This window comes from Urocitellus parryii, chromosome 3, assembly GCF_045843805.1.
Source record: "Urocitellus parryii isolate mUroPar1 chromosome 3, mUroPar1.hap1, whole genome shotgun sequence".
Taxonomy (NCBI): Eukaryota; Metazoa; Chordata; class Mammalia; order Rodentia; family Sciuridae; genus Urocitellus; species Urocitellus parryii.
Window position 1 is genome coordinate 80,548,595 of NC_135533.1, and position 22,573 is coordinate 80,571,167.

General features: G+C 41.2%; 1 protein-coding gene across 2 annotated transcripts in view; it reads right to left on the minus strand.

Moving 5' to 3' along the window:
- Rapgef5 (Rap guanine nucleotide exchange factor 5) overlaps positions 1-22,573 on the minus strand; it is a 228,356-nt gene that overhangs the window by 61,443 nt on the left and 144,340 nt on the right. For both annotated transcript variants that reach the window (XM_077796732.1, XM_077796731.1), the window contains exons 10-11: positions 10,556-10,674; positions 10,006-10,094 (exon numbers count right to left, since the gene is read on the minus strand). In XM_077796732.1, coding sequence (XP_077652858.1) covers positions 10,006-10,094; positions 10,556-10,674 — 208 coding nt within the window. The remainder of the gene's footprint in view (positions 1-10,005; positions 10,095-10,555; positions 10,675-22,573) is intronic.

Consider the following 22,573-nt stretch of genomic DNA (forward strand, 5'->3'; position numbering starts at 1 on the left):
ATTGGGACCCCATAATTTTACATTAACTTTGTGACTTATCAGATACACTGGGTTGAGTATTTGGATTGGCCACTGTATTATATATTTGAAAACAGTATAATTTTATATATTTTGATCCCTGAAAATTGACAATTCATGTAACATACTTATGGTGACTCTCAGTATGCCACAATATTTTATTTGCAATAATTTATTCTCCAGCCAGTCTAGAAAATTAGAAATTTACTTAACTATGAAAACAACCCAAGGTTACCCATGGAACTCTATATAACAAAAATGGGAAACAAGTTGGGTGCTTGAACAGGAGGGAAAGTCTTTTAAGTGAAACAAATACATGTAAATAAAAAGTGCAAACAAATGTGAGCCTGGGACAGTAGTGCATGCCTGTAATCCCAGTGGCTTGGGAGGCTGAGGCAAGAGGATTGTGAGTTCAAAGCCAGCCTCAGCAAAAATAAGCGAAGTACTAAGCAACTCAGTGAGACCCTCTCTAAAAAAAATACAAAAAAGGGATGGGGATATGGCTCAGTGGGTTCAATCCCTGGCATCCCCCTCCCCAAAGCAAATGTGAGTAAAGAAGAAAGTTCATTCATTTCTACATCTTCCATATTGGCTGTCCTTTACACAGGGAAATTAGGATATTTTAATTTGTCCCCAGGATGCTCTGGACTTGCACCTGTACTTTCTCTTTACAAAGTCTGCTATAAATGGTCACCATTTTATGGCAAAAGCCACATCTGATAAGCTAATTTTAATTTCCCTGTGGTTAAATATTACAGTTTTAATTGCCCAGTGCTTTTATTTTCTACTTTATTTATAAGGAGACATACTCACATATATAAATTTTATCAGTGGGCACAAAATAAACAAGGGGAGAAACTGAAAGAGAATATAAAACTAAACATTGAATGAAAATGTTCATCTCTACATAGTGCACTACAAATATTGGGTAAACATGCATAAATGGCCCTGCATTTCACTGAAAACTTGACACTCGTTGGAAAACTATTACACTTTTTTATAATCATTCATGCTGAAATCATTTGCAAAATCAAATTAAAATTCAGACTATAAACTGTAGCAAAAGCATGGAGTAAACATGAAAATGATGCAATTTTGAAAATGCATCCAAATAATGGATCCACTCTCATTCTAAAGAGGCACAATTTCCCTGAAAGGTATGATGCATACCTACTTATCACAGCCTTATCCATTAAACATCTTCCTTTGCCCATTGGTTATGCTGTAATGAATTTGTCCACATTTCCATTATTAGTCAGTGTATGTTAATGATCTTATACTTCAGCTCAGTCTCACTTCATTTCACCTTGCTTCATTACCAACAAGGGTATTAATGAACCCACAATCTACTAGCAGTGTTAAAGCATCAATTCCCCTGTTATCATACATAATATTGCATGTTAATAGGTGGTGCAAATAGATTAACCCAGAAGATGAACATCTTAAATGAAATCCAAAGACAAATCTAGTTTTCAGTCACTTATCTGAGTGGTCTGATAGGATGTCAGCTAGAATCCCTCTCCCTTTTTTTTTTTTTTTTTAGTATTTATTTCTTAGTTGGATACAATATCTTTATTTCATTTATTTGTTTTTATGTGGTTCTGAGGATCAAACCCAGGGCCTCGAATGTGCTAGGTGAGCGCTCTGCCACTAAGACACAACCCCAGCCCCCCCCCCTTTTTTTAAGCATTTTGAAGCAATTAGCTGGCTATCCTGCTCAGAGATGGAAATAAACAAGCAGATTTTTGTGCTACAGATTAATTTACCTTTTCTTTGTGTGTGTGGTAAGGGGATTTAATCCAGGGGTACTCTACCACTGAACTACACCCACAACTTTTTTTTTTTGAGATCAGGTTTCAGTACATTGTTGAGGCTGGACTTGAACTTGTGATCCTCTTGCCTCAGCTTCCTGAGTGGCTGGGATTAGAAAAGGCTGGAATTACAGGCAAGCCCCACCATTTCTGGTGATTAGTTCACTCAGTAGCAAAGGGCCTGATTTGAGGAGTGTACAGTTTGAGTTGGACAATACACTTTTTTTAAAAATTCAATTATGTATTTAATCCATGATTTTAGTCTCTAACAAAAATTATTTTTGGAATAAAGCTTGGAGTGTATCTGGGTGCTTTTCCAGATTCAAACATTCACTCCATCACCTAAGCAACTTAGTTAACTTCTACCTAGCACTTAAAGTCATGAAATGCTGACAATTATTCTGCACAAGGATCCATCTAATGGGATGAGGCTTGGATAAATGAATTGGAATTCTGAATAATCTTTGAACTTTGGCCTTCAGTTCTGGAAGGGGCCTTCCTCAAATATCATTCAGTCTGGGACCTCTGCTTTTAAAAACAAGACAACTGAAAAGAACATTTCAACCCAGCTCTAATTATCTCCTCACTTTGTCAACATAAATTTATAAAGTCTCCCAATGCTTCCATTATGGTTGACAAACACATTACATTCTCCATATTAGTCATCAGGAGAGAAGCTAAGGGAACTGCCAAAAAACCAGATCAAAACAGACCCAACAAAAACCACAACATGAACATGACAGGGCAAAGTAGAAACTATATTCGAATTTGGGCACTTTTATTGCAGTTCTCTCTTGACAGCATTTCGGGGAGTTCTGTCACCATGTATAGCTGCTTGAGTCTTTGCTTATGTGGAAAACAGGCCTTTGCTGAGCAGTGGTGCTCATCATCTGCATGTGAGGCACACCCAGGGCAGCTGGAGTTTGTGCAAATGAATTCAGTCTTCCACTGATTTTTTTATTAGTATGTATGCAAGCAAAATTAACCTAATATTTAAAAGTGACAGGTTCATAAAGCTGAAAAGACCTTGAGTGCATCCCAGTTCAGTTATTCATTTTGAAGAAAGCTTTTTTTTTCACAGTTTAAGATAGTAAAAGGCTGATATCCTTATCAAACATTTCCATGTGCATAGATTCTGCAGCACTAATAGCAGCTATTTACTAACTTGGGGCAAATGTACACACTTTAAATTTCTTTTATTTCTCCTATGTTATTTCTTTTATTTTAATTTAGTCTATTTCTTTTGGCTCTTAGCTTTATTTCAAGTTAATTCCTAAAATACTTTAAATACATTAAGTTATCTTGTTGCCAACATAATTTTTCATTTTAAAAAGTTTTATTGAACTATATTTGACACAAAATAAACCTGATTTAAAACACACAGTTTGATTAGTTTTGACTTATTTCTACACTTGCAAAATATTTATCCTAATCAAGATAATGATCTGTTTTTGAAGACACATGAGTGTAATTATCCTAAACTAGTGTCTGTAATAATATTGGCTACTTAGCACTCATCTTAGAATATGTAGTATTTTTAATTTATTATCTAATTCCCTTCCCTAGAAGATAAGCTTCCATGAAGATAAGGTATTTGTCTATTGTTTTCCATTGTATCCTTAGCATTTAGAATGGTCCTACCTAGTTCTAAGTCAAAGATATTTATTTGTAGAAGGAAGGAAATAGAGTTTTCTAAAGTATTCATTCAGGTGAATATAGAAACTACTCAAAAATTAAAAGTGCACTGTTATGTTTTTTATAGTAGTCTGTAAAGTTGAAAGTACAAGAGATATGATGTAGTATATTTCATAACTGGGGGAAAACTGCAGCTTTTCTCTTGCAATAGACTATTTCTGAATATCCCAAAATGACTCGGTAATAAAACTCTGCAAATGGAATTTACTAGCTGCTGATAAATCAAAGCTGTTCTTCGGAAATGTTATGGCATAATTTCTCAAAGGAACTTTAAAAGTTTCCCATTGGACAGGGTTATGTACAAACATACTTAAATCACCACCATGCATGGCCACTGAGCCTTGGATTCCAAGCTCAATACTCCATCAGCATTCTAACTGCTCCATGAGGCTGAAAAACTGCAGCAGCAAAATGAAGCATCATGAAGTCAGTCCTAATTTCTTCAGTTCTCATGTGATGGCTAAATCATGGTGCTTTTACCCTAAAATGACCAGAATATTCTGGAGATCATCTACATGTATTCTCAGGTCTCCATTGAATCTAGAATTCTGTGGCTTTCTGACATATTTTGAAGCAAAAAAAAAAAAAAAAAAAAGGGCACAGAACCCTTTGAAGCCAAGAGTCTTAGTGATGAAAGACACCTCAGAGATCATTTCACTTATGACTTGCTTGAGGTCTTAGGCTGGTTTATTAATGGAGCACAGATCTGGGACTCTCAGCTTTAGAAGCTCATTTCAGTCCCTTTTCTACTCTGTTTATATGTGTTTGCTCCTTTCTTGAAACATTATTTCCAAGAGTAGTAAGCATTCTTGGCCATGAGACCAAAGGGCCACCCAGTGATTTCTGTAGGGCAACAGAACCCTTGTAAAGTCCAAATGGGTTGCATTCACTAAATCATCACCTCATTCCAAGAGCTGAGAAGCCAAACAGCTGTGTGGCCTCTAGTTTTGTCCTTTCCTCAAAACTACTATAGTAGAAGGACAAGCAGTGCAGTTTGTGAATTGCAAACTTTTCAGAATGCAGAGACTCCAGGGACCAGTAGACATGCTGCTGGACATGGAGTCCTGGAGAAGGGATTGGAAGGGGAAGAAGGAGAGAAAAAATCATGGCCCTAACTCTTAGAGGCAAGGGTACATGTAAAAACATTAGAAACCTACAGTAGGTGTTTTAAAAGATGGAAGTGAAACATATACAGTCAATGTTCTATTTTAGAGGTTTTCAAACCTGGTCCCATATTAGCATCACCTGGGAAGCTGTCAAAGCTAGGAAGACTTGGGCCCTACTCAAGCCCACTGAGTCAGAATCTTTGGATATTGGGATTTGTTTAAAAGTGCCCTGGTGCTGCTCATGTGCAGCCACAGATAGCTACACAGGTCAGTTTGTTATATGATGATATAAATAAAAACAAAAGGGAATGGAGGTATTGCTCAGCGGTAGAGCCACTGCCTAGCATGCACAAGGCCCTCGGCTCAGTCCCCAGCATCTTGGGGGAGGGTATAAAATAAAAAGAAAATATATAAATACAAGACAATTTAAAATATGTATCAATTGCATAAGACCATAGAAAGACTTACCATTACCTAAAATTTTATCTACCTACCCTCAAACAGTTTTAGTCCTGCAACAGGGACTACTGTTACAGGGTTATAATGGTTTCATGACCCGAGTGAGGAAGCTCTGTTCCATCCTAAAAGTCAAGCAAGGAAGGAGATCACTTAAATTGTGTTCTATCTTTCCAACGATCAGAAGAAAAGCATTCATAATTTTCTCCCATAAAAACCACATATCAAGGGCTTATTATGGGCCTGGTGCTGTCAGGGGTGGAGATAAAATGTTAAGAGAAAATGAGGCATCTGTCTTACCTTTATTCAAAATTCTGCCAGTGCAAAGCTCAAAAAAGCCTCCAGGTTGACCACCAAAAACTTCTGGACTCTCCCCATCAAGGGAGACACTTCCATACTATAAAGCAGGCCCTGCCACAGAAATACAGCTTTAAAGGAACAGGGAGGGATTCACTTCTTGAACTACATGCTCTACCTACTACTTGCTGCTAAAAGTGAACCACCAACACTGAGGCATCCATGGAACAATCAAGGCAGATTGTGCAGACATGTCTACACCAGGACACGTTAATAGAATATAGAATATACAGAATGATTAAAAAAAAAAAAAAAGCAGCCATACCTTAAAGAAATCAGGTCAGGCTTAATGAGAACCAGTCACAGGCTTTCCCTATTCTGACTATCTTGTTCACTCTGCTTGCTTGTTTTCCTTGGAAGCCTATCATCATAAGTGCATTTTCTTAGAAAAGATGAGTAAGGAATTAGAAAATGAGAATAAGAAATGGAAAATAACATTTCATCTTGTGTTTTTCCTAAGGCAGACTCATCACAACACATACTCAAAAAGAAAGATCAATATTAAGGTTTTTCTAATATCAATCAATTTTCTATAATCAATCAGATACCGCTTCCCCCCTGCTTTAAAACAGAACTCATTATTTTCTACAGAAGCATTTCTAAGCCACACATACTTATCCTCTCCAGGGAAGGGAAAAGGTGTCAAGGGGGACACTACTGGGACCTCCGGGAAGAGCTGGCTGGTTCTCATCGGGTACCTTCCTCCCTGCAGCCCCTCTACTCACAGCTCCCTGGTTTTTTTTTTTTTTCAGTCTTGCCTTCCCTGTAATTCTCGTGGGCTGAGAGTGCCCGATGATGCCTGCCCTATTTCTGAGAAGATAAAAGATAGAGCTGCAGAAACTGCTTCATTTTTCTCTAACAATCTAAAATGTTTCAAGTCAGAACCTGAACCCTGAAAGAAAAGGGAAATCTTTGACAACAGCTTCAATCACTTTCCACATTCACAAATAAATATCTAATGGTCAGTTTCAGTTTTTCCATTTCAAAAAAAATGAAGGACTATACGGTAGAAAAGAAAAAAATGCTCAAAAGTTTAGATTATAAAGAATTTTAGTGCTGTTTGCTATTTGTAAGTATTATTGCTAAATGAGTAAACAGAAGAGAAAGTACTAGACGAAAAGATTTCAAAGTTGGTTGCAAAGGAAGATCTAAATGCTTGGCTGGTTTACCTGTTCCCTACCAGCATTCTCCTTTCTTCTATTTAAGAGTTTAGAGGGACTTGCTCACTCATCATTCCACAGGTATCTCTGGAGGACTCCCTGTGCCTGGTACTACCAGGAAGGCAAAGTCTGCAGATGGGCTTGAAAGTAGGTATGGTAGGTGGATGCAAATCATTTATAAAAGTCATTAGTAGGCTGCTTTTCAGCATCCCTAGAACAATTTTTGCCTTTAAAACTTAGCTTGATTTGGCGGTAGAGTACTGTATGAATTATTGAATTGTTTCTATTCTATTCTCAATTCAAGTAGCAATAAAATAAACGCTTTATCTCAAAAGTCTGGCATGCATCTTTTGATTCCATTCAATTCAGTAAACTTTTCTACTTGCATATTAATATCAATTGTCCTGTGTGAGCATAGAAGACCTCCTCTATTGGGGTCTGGGCCTACATTTTCACAACTAAGTGCCTTTCATGGGAAAGAGAAGGGAAAATAACGTCTCTTTCTTGGTTGTCTTCCCGAGTCTCTGGTGGGTACAGGAATGTTGGAATGTAAGAATCCAGAACAGGCTCATCCCAGCTTCTAGGACCATTTATTTCTTCCCATGTATACTTTCCTCCTCATTGCCACCAGGGCCATGTGGAGGGGCCACCATATGGCTCCCCTGGCCCCATATGGCTCTACCTCACTAAAAGGGGCACTCAGGAACATAAAAATGCTGCTGCAGGCTTTTATTGCAGCCCCTTCTCGTTTCCCTCCATCTGTCTTCCATATGGTTTATGCAGCTCGATTAGGCTCTTGCACACACAGGCCTCTGATAATGAGCCTGCCGGCCACCTCCAAGATAAAGAACTAGAACTCACCTCAGTCAATGGCAAGGGGCCTCAATGACTTGAAATATACCATTCATTTAGTATTCTAACTACTGCAAATGAATAAGCACTTTTCTTCAATGTACATGCAAAATTTGTTTTGTTTTCTAAAATTTTATCAACAAAAAGCTACATGATAGCTTTTCAGTTGTATTTTCTCCAAGCTGTAGGCTTGAAGTTTTGAAAAGCTACATGAGACTTCCACTTAGGTGTCCCTTTTCTATGCACATAACTCTCTCCAAAGTTGACTTTTTCCTTTTTATCAAATTCTCCTTTGATGGGAGGAAAGTTGCTATTATTTTTACTCTCCAATGTCTCTATAAAACTGAAGTTTCATGTGTGTCTACTCCTCAATGTCTAAGGAAATGAGCAGCAATCAGGTGGGGCTGAGCCTGACTAGCCCCCTCCTGCTCTACTCAGGTCAGGGCTGTGTGGGTCACATCACTGAGTCCTGATCCTCTGCTTTGTGTGCAGGTGGCCAAAGTGAAATATTTGACCTCAGGGTTGGTATAATTGAGAATAAAAATCACTAGACACCATGTGCATCCCCATTCCCAACAGGAAGCAATTGCTGGCATTAGTAACAGTAATAAAGGTGATAAGTCATTCCCTGTTAAATGGCCAACCTGTTAGTGAGCACCTGGGCCATTTTTCTCAAAAATAAAGAGGATGGGCTGAGGGTACAGCTCAGTGGTAGAGCACCTGTCTAACTTGCACCAGGCCCTGGTTTCCATCTTTAGCACCTCAAAGAAATGGGCAAGGTGGGGTAGAGAGAGAGAACACAAACTAATGACAAGTAGTAAGAAAAAAAGAATTCAAATTAAATAATTTCTATGCTTATGATACTAAGCAGCAGAAAGCATCCAATACCTCCAAAGCTCTACCACATTTAAAGTATACTGTTCTCTTTCCATGACAGGCAACTTCCTGCCTTTTAAGTGCAAACCACCTGTGTAAAGTAGTCTGGCAATCATTACGTGGGAAAGTATGCCCAGTTCCATGATAATTGTGCCTGATGAAGCAGATCATGGGAATAGTGCTTAAATGCATGAAATATTAATGTGCAGAGATACAAAACAACCCAGAAAGTGCCACAACAATACTTTTCGTTTAGCTTATTTTATTGTATATAAGGGAGAGCTATTGATTTTCCCAATTAAATGCCAAATATTCATTTGAATTTTGAAATTGACAATAACATTATCATAGGATACGTGATTGAATCACTTGCTTTTTTTAGAAACCCATTCACATATTTCACACATTGCTTCTCTTATTGACCTTTGTAATGTAATATAGATCTAGCCATCACTCATGTTCAAACAAAACTATTGATGCTGGACATGGTGCACACAACTATAGTCTTTGCTATACTCAGGAGGCTGAGGCAGGAATATCTCAACATTGAGGCCAGCCTGGACAACACAATAACACCTTGTTTCAAAATAAAATAATAGGACTGGGGAGGTAGCTCAGTGGTAAGAGTGCTTGTCTAGGCCCAGGGTTCAATCCTCAGTAACCCTCTTCCCTTCCACAAAACAAAACAAAAAACTACAGGGATTCAAGGAGACTGTATTTTACCATCCCTTCTGCATGGTAAAAACCTAAGTAGATATTCTGTACTAATACAACCTGCAGCTCTCTTTTCTTGACGCAATCAGTTTTGCAAAGTATGGGTGTCACAGGTGCTATGGTAGCCACAAAAAGTGCATTTTAGTGAGGGTATCAAGTTGTAAAATTCAGGCCAACACCAGAGTCCCATTCACTGGAATAATTGCTCCAGGCTGGAACAAATTGCAAATTCTGCATCAGAGAAGCAAGTGCTCTCCCTGCCCTGATAAAGGAAATTATGGGTAAATCATTTTATAAATGGACTAGTAGTGTTTTCAAAAGTGCATGGATGAAAAAGCTAAATGGGTATTTTTCTCTCAGGTCGAATAAAAACGGACAAGTCTGATCAATAAGGCTCTAGTGAATTATAGTTTCTAGTCTGGAAAGCTGAGTATCATTTTCTGCACCCCAGGGCTTGCTCTGAGCAGCAGTTTGTAAACCACTTGGAAAAAAAAGCAGAAGTTGCTGCTGAGCATATAGCTGCTGAGTAGTTGCAGTAATTGTTGACATTTCAGCAGGGAAGCTGCTGCCCCCAGCTCAGCATCTCCTACACACCAGGTAAATGTCTGCTAACCTTCCTCCCCTTGTATTTCTTTCTACTGCACAAGGGCTATAGAACACTGGCCTTTTGCCAGTTGCCTTTAGGTGAGATTTAGTAAAAATTACCAAAGAAATAAGAACATCCGCCTTCATATCATTTTCTTTGTACAGTTACTTCCCAGGCAGCTGCTTGGGAACTACATGTGTCCATTTACTGGATTTAAACAAAACAGCACAGGGCAAAGGGGGAGGCACACAAAGCATATGCTATTTCATCCCACCTGGTTTCAGCCAACAGTGGGAGCCTCGCCCCTAAGGATACTGACAAGGGCATCAGCAGCTTCCTGCAAGTCTGGAAGCAGGAGACACCCCTTGCCTTACCTGTTTCTTTGTCCTGGACTTCCTCCAGGTGCAAGTCATTCAAAAGGTGCTCCAAGATCTTCTCTGGGGTTCCGGACACCACCACGTATCTGTCAGAGAGCAGAGAGTCCACTGAGTCATCCTCGGTGGAAGACTGCGAGCGGCTGCTCCATTCATCATCCTCATCCTCTTCATCGATGTATTTGAAATAAGGCACATCGAAGGTAGGCAAGGGCAGCTCTCGGTCTGAGAGCACCGATGAATCTTTCCTCTCTAGATGAGGGTCAAAGACTCTCAGCCGGGAGCTGCCCATTGTGAACGGTTACTAACAAAGGCATCCCCTAAATGCTAAAAGATCTTGCCATCCCTGTCCTTTCACTGGGAACTGAGTCCATCTGGCTGCTAAGAGCTCTGCAGTCAGCTAGAACTGGAGAGGCGAGAGGCGGAGAGAAAAGAGAGGGAGGGAGGATAGAGGAGGCAGAGAGCGAGTGAGATGGAGCAAGGGGAAGGGAAGGCAGCAGAGAAGGAAACTGGGAGCGCGTGCCTGCACGGCTGCAGGGGAAACTCTCACCTCCAATCGCTCTCCGCACTCCCAGCGGTGGGGGCAGGGCCACAGCAGCGCACTTTCCTCAGCAGCAGGACGGTCTGGTCTTGCTCTTTAACCTGAACAGTCGTCACTTCATCATCTTGCTTTAATTGTGGACAGGAGTGATGGATGGGAGAGAGAAAGAAGAGAAAATTAAGAAGGAGCTAACTAGAGTTGCATGTGCAAGCTTTACAGCACCATTTCTTTAAATATTTGGAATAAATCAGGAGTAGGGCCAAGAGTCTCCCTCTAATATACAGAATCCAGACTTAAGTTCCATAGAAAGGTAAAGCAGTAGACAGGCACAAATACCTTAAAAGAAATAGGTAGGGTGAAAGTTGAGATTCAAAGAGTTCATTTAAACTATCTGAACAATTTGAATTAGAGAACACAAAATTCAAAGTTTAAAAAAACACAACATACTAACTGCATATGACTTCTCTTTTACCTGGTTAATGTTTTTAAACACTCTTTAAAAAATCGTGGAAATCATATAAAAATATACATTATTTAAACACTAAAGAATGAGCACAGCCTTACTTGAAAACTACCCATTCAATCATTCAGATAGTCCCCCCTCCCGCCCCAGACTCGAGATGGTCTTCAAATTTATCATGTGCTTGTTTTGCCAGCATAAAAGCAAAAATGGATCTCTAGTTAGAATCTTATCGAGGCTGAAATTTGGATGTCATGGGTGGCTGCACTGACTTTCTTCACCTCAGTCCCTTTTTAAAAGGAGAGAAGGCTGAACCATCATTCATTTCTGCACACACAGCTTCCACAGCCCAGAGCCAGTGTGGCCCGCTGACGTGGCTCAGTTGCAGAGGGACGCTCCCTGCTGACCCAGCAGTGTGGACACAACTCTGAGCGATGAACACTTCCAGAGGGTTTAGTGTGAAACTCCCAATGTGCAATACCCAGGAAGGATAAGATAGCCCAGGACAGAGAATCATAAGATGCATGTAAGAAAACCTAACTTCTATACTTTTGATGATTTGAGAAAAAGGTAAAAGTATGTAGGTTTCACCTTAAAAATGATGCCACCTTTTGAACATGGGTTAAGATTTTTAGCATGTTTCTGCTATTGACAGAAAAATCCTGTTAATTAGGTACAAACCTAAAGGAGGTTATCCCCACCCCTGATGGCCAGAAAGTGCCATATCCATTTTACCTTATTAATTGTTTCTATAGGCCAATCAGGGATGCCAATGATTTATTCACCTTTCATAAGAATAGAAAGGCACTAATCTTGTCATAATTACCAATCAAGTCAATAAGATTGTGATTTTAACTCCTGGTGTTCTGATTTTTAGGAAATGCAGTGATCCAGTCATTCAAATCCTCCCAGATTTTCTTAAAAACAATCAGTATTGGTCATTCTAAACAGTAGTTTAATTTTATGATGATTCTTTGAAAATCTTTTAGTGGCAAATAATTTTACTATGTAAAACTGATGTATTACATTTCAGCAAGGTCAGATGCACAGTTTCTGTGGCAATTAATGTTGGATATTCATTGTTCAACTCCCTGAGGACGGCAGTGTGACTCCCGTAACATGAATACCAATGTGTAATTGCTATCTTTCATTTCTCTGAAGCAGTTCTTTTGTTATCCATGTGGCTGACGTAAAATAAAGCGGCTAGAGAGAAGGGTATATATTGACCAGAAAGGAAAAAAAAAAAAAAAAGGAATGAAGGTCTGGGATACTAAGACCCACAGACAAATAATTGTGTGATTTGAAAAGATAAAAATCTTTCCCTGGGTTTCCTCTAGTCGTGAGCCAATATTCATTTTATATGACTGCTGTCATTCCGAAGTACGTTTTACATTCTACACGCACGTGATATATGGCATTATTAACTTCCGCGGGCCACGTGCATACATATGGATGGGAGGGCTTCTCTAATGTCTGTGCAACTGACGTGTATTACACGGCTGTGCACAGCAGCTATACTCTACTGGGCAGGGCATTAGCTGAATCAGACTGATGTACTATCAATAGCACCTTATGTCATTGTAATAGGTTCTATTTTGAAAACCTGTTAAAAATAAAAAAAGAGAAAAAGCAGAAAAATCAATGAATGAAGGGAGATGTAGGTTATCAAAAAACTGCCATGAAAACATAATAATCCTATGCATTATGTCGGGCTCTGAGGAAGGAAAGTTAAATGAATGCTAACAACCCATATACCCTTAAAAATTTTCTCATGTTGAAAAAGGGCAGAAGTACCATAATTGAGGTTCTGGATATGAAATTCTATTCTGGTGCTTGCTTGGTTAAGAGTAAAAGTACTAAGAGAACTATCATGGAAAATATGTTCAATGACAAATACTTCATGAAATGTAAGAAAAATGTTAAAACACTTAACGGAGTCAGGTGTGGTAGTGTACCCCTGTAATCCCAGCAACTTGGGAGACTGAGGCAAGAGGACTGCAAGTTTGAGGCCAGCCTCAGCAACTTAGAAGACCCTGTTTCAAAATAAAAAATACAAAAAGGACTGGGGATGCATTTCAGTTCCCCCGGCTTCAATCCCCAGTACCAAACAAATAAACAAAAACCCAAACTAAACAAAAAAAGAAAACCCCACTTAATTGACAGTCATTAAGTCAACAAATAGAAAGGGCCTCCTTTAGATAGGACATCCATGGTGATGGATACCATGTACCAGGCCAAGATGAGTAAGAAAAGTACCCTGTTCTTAACTAAGTTAATATGCTCCATGACAACCTAAGCATAGTTTGTGAGCACACTAGAATGTTTCCAATTGCAAGAAAAAAGGAAAAGGTAGAACCCTCAGGATTTGGCAGTTGAAGACAACTATGGTGATCAAGAGAATGGGAATGCCACCAAATGGGAAAAAGATGTGCAGAAGATTGCTCATGGGAAGACTGAGCAGTCTGTTTCAGACAGCTGATGTTTTAGTACTGATAAGACACCATGCGGGAGATGTTTAGTAGGCAGTTAGAAGAAAAAAGAGAGCGAGGTGAAGAGTAAAGGGGGAGAATATCAGAGTCCCAGGGAAAACCTCTTGTTTTTGAGACTACAAAGAACAAAACCAAGACAAGTCAGTAAGGAAAAAGATTGCCTGACCTTGTAAAGTTGACCAAGACAGTTAACCTAAGAAAAGGTGAGGAGGGGATCCTTTTAAGTCAAGAGGGGGAAGAGCAAGTGTTAATACAGAGTGAACAAGGAGGACGGGAACAGAGGTGGAACAGCCTCTGTGGGTTTCATTATGGAGGAAAGGGGGTGGTGCAGATGGGGAAAGCACTGAGGTGGGAAGGGGACAGAGGGAAGAGCAGACAGAATGAGGAACACAAGTGGAGGATCAGGCTAGAAAAGGGACAGATGTCTTCCTTTCGGAAAGCTGAGGATGTAGGTTAAGGAATAAGGAAGCTGAGGTTGATGGCATGAGATGGCCCCTATCCTCTTAGTAGAGTGGGAACTGAGGCATCTTGTAAAAGGGGTGAGGTGAAATTGGTGGCCTGAAGAGGACATTTCTGGAAAAGTGGCTTCAGGGAGCGTAACAAGGGATAAACTAGTTAGGAAAAAAGGATTGCCATGCAGCTTTGCAGACTGCTGAGGCTACAAACCCTGGTTTGATGACTTTCTGCTTTAAGAGCTCAGGAGCCTGGGAGGAAAACAGATGGAGGGGCCACCCTGGATTGGTGAAGGAGAGGGAGAGATGATGGAGGGGCTGGAGCACTTCAGGGAAAGACCTCATCACCACAGGGCCTCTGTCTGGCTGCGGAAAGTGTTGTTGAGTTGTGAACTCTCAGGGGCTGGTGACCACTCCTCACGGGGGCTTCAGTGAAGACCTCGAGGAGCCAGTGCCTGAAGTAGAGCAGATCTGAGTGGTGAAGAGGAAGAAAGGAACCGCCCTGTGAGGTACATATATCTTGAATCTTTTCCAGGGTTTACTGACTTACAGCTCCTGTTCACCTTTATAATTCCCTGTTGGAGGGCAGCACTGAGAATATCTTTTATTCAAGTATTTGGTGGCCTTTTGTCCTGGGTTCCAAAAGCAGCTCCAAAATACTTCCAGAGTTTATTTTAAGGAGGTACATTTGGGAAAGTCCCTAAATAACAGCACCATGGGGGGGGGCTGTTTGCCAAGGGCACCAACCACCAACTCAGAGGGCTGGGACTCACAGCCACAGCCTCCACCTCAGAGGAGGGGAAGGGCTGAAGATGGAGTTGGTCATCAATTAATTAATCATAATTAATCATACCTACATAATGAAGCCTCCAGAAAAACCACAGAAGGACCAAGTTCAAGGGGCTTCTAGGAAGGCAAACAGAAATTTACCCATATTCCAGGAAGGTGGTGCATCTCAACTCCACAGGGGAGGATGCTCCTGTGCTGGGGACCCTTCCAGACCTTGTCCTGCGCATCTTTTCACCTGACCGCTCATTCAGATTCTTTAAAAGCTCCTTTACAACAAACTAGCAAGCATGTTCTCCTGATTTATATGAGCCACTCTAGAAAATTAATTGAATCCAGTGAGGGGATTACAGGAACCCTAGTTTATAGCCAATAGGTCAGAAGCACAAGCATCCTGAAGCTTGTAACTGGCATCAAAAATAGTGGGCAGCCTGAGAGGACTCACTTGGAGGACTCGGCTCTCAACCTGTGGGATCTGATGCTGTCTCTAGGTACACAGTGTCAGAACCCAGCTGCATTGCAGGACATCCATGAGCTGGTGTTCACTGCAGAATCCCTGCTTGGAGTATGGGGAAAACTCCCACATATTTGGTCATAAGTCTGGGTAGGTTGCTGAGTGAGAGAATAGAGGAAAAAAAAAAACCCAACTTTTGTGTTTTTTTTCCCTATATTTTCAGATCCTGACAGCTGGAAGCTGGCCTGGCACTAGTAGTTAGGGCTTGGTATTCTGTTGTAAGTGACTTAGTAGAGAATCAACACCAGACTAAACGACTATGTGACCATGATGGGACACAGGACAAAAACACAGCCACTCAGCAATCATATCTGAACACAGACAAGCATGACCATGGTCCATCCCACAATATACTCAAAAGGCTAAATAATGTGAGTGACTGTTCTTTTTTCGGTGACAGCTGTAGCTTTGCCCTACTCTGCCCTCCAAGGGGAGGGTAAGATTGAGTACCATATTCAGTCCTAAAGTTATCCCTGCTTCTTAATAGCATCTAGTCAGAGCAAAATCTCACTTCCTTAAGGGTTTCCAAGCTCACCTAACACACACCCAAATCTTACCAGTGCTTTCTTCTAGCACCCTCCTACTGAGATGCCCCATGGTTCCCCCTGGTTTGAGGGTCAAGATCCTCACTCCAACAAGCAATAAACCCAACTGCAGATGTGTTTCTGGTGGTCTTTAGCTGGAGGGCATTGACAAGGTACCGGAGACTGCCCTGCCATTGGTATGCAGTGATAATGAAGACAGCAATTATGGTGTTAAGCATAAAACACATTCCCATGTCATGGTGATGAGAGCTATACACAGAACATTCCTGTCAGTGATGGCCAGGAATGGGGCTGGAGATGGTGAGGTAGGAGCCAGACAACAAAACTACCCAGGACAGTGGGAGAACATTCGGGGGTAAAATGGCACCTAGCTCAAGGGAGGAGGAGCTGTGGTAGGTGTGATAATGACATCCAGGGTGAAGTGGGGAATGGTCCTGGAATCACAGGAGCACAATGTTCTTTCTTGCCTCTGCCCATGGTGCTGGACCCTGGTGTGTACATGCCCCTCCTTCCAACACACTCTTTGGCCTGTAGATCTGTAGAAACCAGTTCTTGTCCCTAATCTCTTGAGGGGATGGTAGGAGGAACAAGGAACCCAACAACTGGCCAGATGGATCCTTCACAGCTTTGCCTATAGGGTCATTATTTGAGATGAGTGGGAAGGTGGGCAAAGAGGAAGCACAAAGATAAACAGGTGCCCTCAGCTGAAAGCAGGGAAAGCCATTTGCTCACAGAACCCCAGGACTCTGAACAGGGCCCATCAGGAGCATGAAAACAGACGAAACTTCCAAGTTTTCCCTGGTCCTCATCTTTGTTCCATTCTTTGGATGAACGGCTCTGATTTATTTTCTGTTTGGTTATGCTGCCATCCTGCCTATGAATTCCAAATACATAATGGAACCAGTGCCTTCCTCTGACTCAGATTAACTTCCATGATCATGACCAGCTTTTATACTCCTAAATCAAACTTGTAATTTGTTTCTTTCATTTATTCATATGAACAACAGACTTATTTTTTAGGAAGAAAATACCTATAGAGTCATAAAAATACTGACTTTTTTTTTTTTTTTAAAAAAAAAGGTAAGATGAAAACTTGATGCTTGTGGTTTAGCAGGTCCTAGCCTGTGCTGTCCTGAGTCCAGCTTCTGACTGTATTCACTTTCACATATCACTAGCACTACCAAGAAAAGTGATCATGGAGGGATTTCTCATTCCTGCAGGAATTGTCACAACTACTTGCTTGATTTTCTGTTTTCAGAGAAAATGGAAAGACTCCTTTCCCAAGTCATCCTGTGAGGCGGCTACTGGCATTCTCCAGGGCAGCATGTCCCTGCTACTTTATGAGCATATACTTTACAAGGGTCCTAAGCTAGGGTTCATGGATGGGCTTCAAGGACTCAAGAGAATCCTCTGAAAATATATAGGGTTTTTATGTGTGGTCTCATTTTCCCAGGCAGAATCCAGAGTTCTCAGTGCTGAAGTCTATGAATTTCCAAAGGAACCATGTTCAGAGCTCATGCATTTATCACCTTATCTAAGTTTCTAACCCCCTCTATGCAGATGGAATGTCAGGGTTTCTCTTTGTCTTCTCTATTACACAAGGACATCTTGAAGGGAGGAACTGTGCTCTCCATTTCTCTTTCTAAATCAATGACAGTCACTTGATGAAGATTCACTGAACATGCAAATCAGTGAGGGAGCAGAAGAGCGAAGAAGGTGGATCCTCTCTAGAAGGCACAACTTGGTCTCAGGGCTCCAAGGCCACTCGTACTCGAAGGTTTCCTCTTCTCCACTCAGTGCTTTCTACCATGCTGCTCATCTCCTGAGGGAACTGTGAACTTATGTGTTATAACCACTTGCTAGAGTGCAAGGACTCCAACCAAGTTCTAGCAAACTGAGCAGCCCTGCCACTGACATTTAAGAGGTCAGGCAACTAATGCAACACTAGGAAGGCATTACTAAATGGTGCCATCCCTTACACGACACGTGAACATAACAAACGGGTGGCTATGAACCGTCAAACTGCAAGCTGAACTGTGAATTGGGCAAAGTCTGTCTTTTGTGCCTCTGATCTCCCCTTCCTGCTCTATTCTCCCCTAACCAGGAACCGTAACACTCCTCATGGGATCCACTGCTTCAAAATCACCTGTCTAATTCAGGCAGCATGAGAAAACCTTTCAAATAAAAAACATCGAGAAGAATTTAATTCGGGGACAACATTAATCAAGAAATCATACAATGGCAAGTGCAGTGGCACATGCCTGTAATCCTAGCTAGTTGGGAAGATCACAAGTTTGAGGCCAGCCTAGGTAATTTAGCAAGACAAGCCTCAAAATTAAATTTTAAAAAAGGGCTCCGGATGTAACTCAGTGGTAGAGCATTTGCCTGACATGTGTGAGGGCCTGGGTCTAATCCCCAGCACTCCAAAAATGGAAAGAAAAAAAAAATAGAAGTCATACAGGTAGCACAAGTTCTAGAGCTATGTTCCAAGTTTGTGAACATAGTTGTGACAGGTCACAGAGCAGAAAGGTGGTGAGGCTGAGGTGTACCCCAGTGACAAGTTGTTTTCCAGTGCCTATAACTAGAACCATTGATGTCCCTTAAGGTGATCAGTGCTCTTTATTATAGATCACTGATGTCATAGTGGCTTTAATTAGCTCTGGTGCTAATAGCCAAAGACAGATAACCTGTGTTGGTGGTCAGGAGTATCAAGGACCTGGTGAGTCAGTTTGGCATTCAAAATGGCCTGTCTGGTATGGGAACACCATCTAGGGGATTGAATTTGAAGAGAAGAGGGTCAACAAGGGCTGAGCATGGTACTGGGGGGGCACAGCTCCATCAGCTAAGGTCAGGCAGAGCCTAAGACACAGCAAGGGGAAAAGGAAGGGCTGACAGGGACCCAGGCAGGGGACCAAGGCAGAAAGTTACACGTGGCAAGGACTGTGTGTGTAACTGCCACATCTCTGGGGCCATCTATGTTCATAAACTTGAGACCCAGAGACAAGTAGGTGAGTGTGATAGAGGCAGGGCTCCCAATACAGAAGTCGCCTTAGGCCTAGTGGGCTCAAGAACTAGACAGAAACTGACAGTATACTTTAAAAATGATTAGTTTTATATTATGCAAATTTTGCCTCAGAAAGAGAGAGAGAGAGAGAGAGAGAGAGAGAGAGAGAGAGAGAACAGAGACAAGCAGACAGGAGCCCTAGGACACAGGGATTTGCTGACTGAGATACTGAGAACTCTGCACCAAGCAGCCACCAGGGGGTCTGAGCAGCATGCCCCAGGGAGTTCAGTTGGGGAGCTGGAATGTCTTAGACAGATGAGATCAGAAGAATGAACGATAGTAGATGGTAGGTTATTTCCATTCGCTGAGCTATCTTGCCTTCTGGGAGAGGGAATCTTGGAATTACTCAGGATGTTCCAGAAAGGTAATTTTCCACTGGTGGGTGGCAAGATAATGCAAGCTGATTGGGACGCGATGTAAGAAAGCACTAAGAACAAAAGAGGAATGAGCCATCTCTCAAGCTGAAGCAGAGCCTGTCAACAGTACCACAGAACAAGTGCAGATGATTCTGGATTGAGAACGAGGGCTAGGCTCGGCATCCTTTCCATTGCTAAAGTTCTACAAAATTCATCTGTCTTGATTCTGCTTTTCTCACAGAAGCCCCAAGGATTGGCTGTCCTAAATAGGAAGAAGGCGAGTGATTTGGCAGTTAGGTATCACTTCCCATCTTGTACTATGGAAATTTGAGCACAGCTTAGCAAAGCAAACCACCAATGCCCGCATCTATTTTGTGCTGTAAATGCGGGTACAGCAGAATTGGAATACTTATCTAGGGGGGAAAAAGAATCTCTGGCCAAAAAGAATTTTGTCTGAGACCAACATTCACAGAATTTGCTGACAATGTATCTCCTGATTCTTTTTCTCATGGAAAACCAGAATTAAACACAAAAGGACAAAGGAACATTGCTGGCAAGATACAACTGGTTAAAAGAAAAATTAGGTAAGCCATTAAGACTACAAGACCAAAGGTGCTGGCCTAACAAATCCATCTTTGTATAGGTTACCCTAGCAGAAGGAGGGTAATTAAGAAATAATTAGTTCTTTATTTTTATACCATGCATATTAAAATTAATAACTCAAAGTGAAGGCTAATGGGACTAACAGAATCCACCATCCTCAAACGTACAGAACCTAGGCGAAGTCTGACTTTCACAGGTGTGAAAGCAAACACAAATTTACTGTGGAACTTGACCAAACACAGAAAACCAGTAAACATGTCTGGATAGTAAGCTTTTAGCTTCTAAGGAAGAACTGCTTTGCATCCTGTTGCCTCTAAGAATTACATCATGTAAACAATTTGTTTAAGAATCCTAAAACTAGAGCAAGCTCAGGAACTTGATACTGGGTCTACTTCAGCTAGCAAACCTGCTGTACAGTAAAGCAGAAGAGACGGGGATAAAGTACAGTATCTTGACATACAAAGTCAATGTCTTTTTATCACAAAGATATTTCAACATGCTGTACTAGCTTGATAGATCATCCTGGATACTAGCAGGAAGTGTTCAATGGAGAAGCTATTTACAGAAGCAGGGGCAGATTTGAGAAAACTAAGCAAAAATGGTAAGAAAATCATGGGCTAGCAAAGAGGGAGCGCTAACTACCACTAGGCTGAAAGGGCCAAGTAGAAGTAAGAGAGAGTACAGGATCCTTTAGAAGCTGGAGGTGTAAGTGAGCTGCACCAAACAGGGCTTGCAGTCACTGCCAGAAATGCAGGAGGAAGTTGGACAGAGTGGGAAGCACTCTGGACCCTCTTCCTGCCACTCTTGCTGTACAGTCTGTGTCTTCCATAGAATGAGTCCCATGCAAGCTAGAGGGCAAGAGATGGGGGTGACACAACCCTAGGGGTCAGGACTCACTCCCACAGGCACAGCACATAGGTGAGAATGGAGGAGAAGATGCAATGGAGACAAACTGTCCTGCTTCACGTTCCAGAGTCTCCAAGAAGCTGGGTTAACTTTCTAATTTAGACTACACCATACGGGTCATGTCCATTTTCCTGCTGTCAGGAAAACAGCTAAAAAATCTAAAAACTTTGGGGCAGGGTATATTAGCATTTCCATATTTAACTTAGTCCAATTCCCTCAGGCCTTACTGTCCTAACTCTTGCTTGTTTAATGCCGGCACTACAATGCAGTGCCTGCAGCTTGCTTCATCCTCCACTCTTCCCATGTGACCTTTGAAAGCAGGTGTTCAATCACACAGATGTTAATTTTTTAATCATAAAAGCTTAAATTTTATTAAATCTTTTCCAGCAAGTCTTCTAGTTGCAATATAAATGTTCTTGGTTGCTGGCCAGATTTGGGAGTGGGGATGGAGAAGAGGGAGGACAAATGGCAGGGCCAGTTCCACTCTGATGTTAGTTGCATGGGGACAGGGACCTGTTTAGTTTTCTGTTTCATCCTACACTGAGAGCAAGTGCCCACTAAATGAATGAGTGGCCTGGTGTGTAAAGGAGAAGTGGATGGACACTGTAAACTAGTAGCCCAAGATCAAGGACAGAGAGGTTGCAAAGAACAGGAGGCAGAGGTCCAGCTCCAGAAACTTATTCCAGAGAACATGTAAGGACAGAAAGAGAAACTCAAGCTAGAACAAAAAGGACAAGATCTAGAGGCCCTGGGTCCAGGAACTAGGACTCCAAAGTCTGATCCAGGAGGAGTCTGAGCCATGGAAAAACCTCTCCCAGAGCAGAAACAGAGCTTGATTTTTGACCCCAGGGTCTTTTGAGCCACTTCTCACCCAAGGAGAGGCAGGTCCTAAGAGAAGAGTCAGGTTCATAGCTACAGACAGGTTCTCAAACTGTACTAAGGAACGGATGGATGATAGGGGTTGTCTTGTCTTGAGTCAAATCCTGGCAACTATCATTTAACTATGTTTCTGGGAAAAAAAATATACTCCCCAGTTTTCAAAGCATTATCTGGAATGTAATCTGTCTCAAGGGATTTTTAGGCATTAAAAAAAAGAAAAAGAAGCTACTATTCGATCACCAATGACTATGACTACATAAATCTAATTTGTTAACAATCTACATGCCTTATCAGGATTCTTTCCACCAAAGCCCATTCTTCATTTCTCTCTCTTTCATGGGTAATAACAATTCTTAACAGCATAAAAATTGAATTCAGATAATGACATTCCTTCAAAGAAATTATGGTCCAAATAAAATTCAACTGATATCAAATAAAACCAAGATAGACCTGCCTGGGTCCTGGGTTCAATCCTAGACTTGCCAAATACTAGCTGGATAGTCTTGGTGAAGATGCTTAATCTTTTTGAGCATCAGTTTTCTTACCTGTGATATAATACCTCCTTTATAGATTCAGTCAAGTGCTAGACATAGAGAAAGCCCTCAATAATAGGATGCAGAAAAACACACAGGTATATTGTAATGATCAGTCATTTAAGTATGGTAACACCCAAGTGTTACAAAATTGAATTAGTATCAGGGCCTTGCTATACTTTTGTCCATGTATGTGTGTATGTAAATATCATCCAAATTTAGGAAACAAATAATATTGTCAACCCTTTTTTTCATTTTCAGTAGAAGCTACTGTTCCACTGACAGAATCATAGGAGTTAATTACAGAGCTCATTGAACCTGGAGGAAAAGAGGTTCCATACCCTTCTGCTAGAGGAGGACTGGCAATGATGAAATGGGTCACTTTAATGGGAAGGCAGAATTGATTTTCTCTGGCAATCACCATACCCCTCAACTCACAT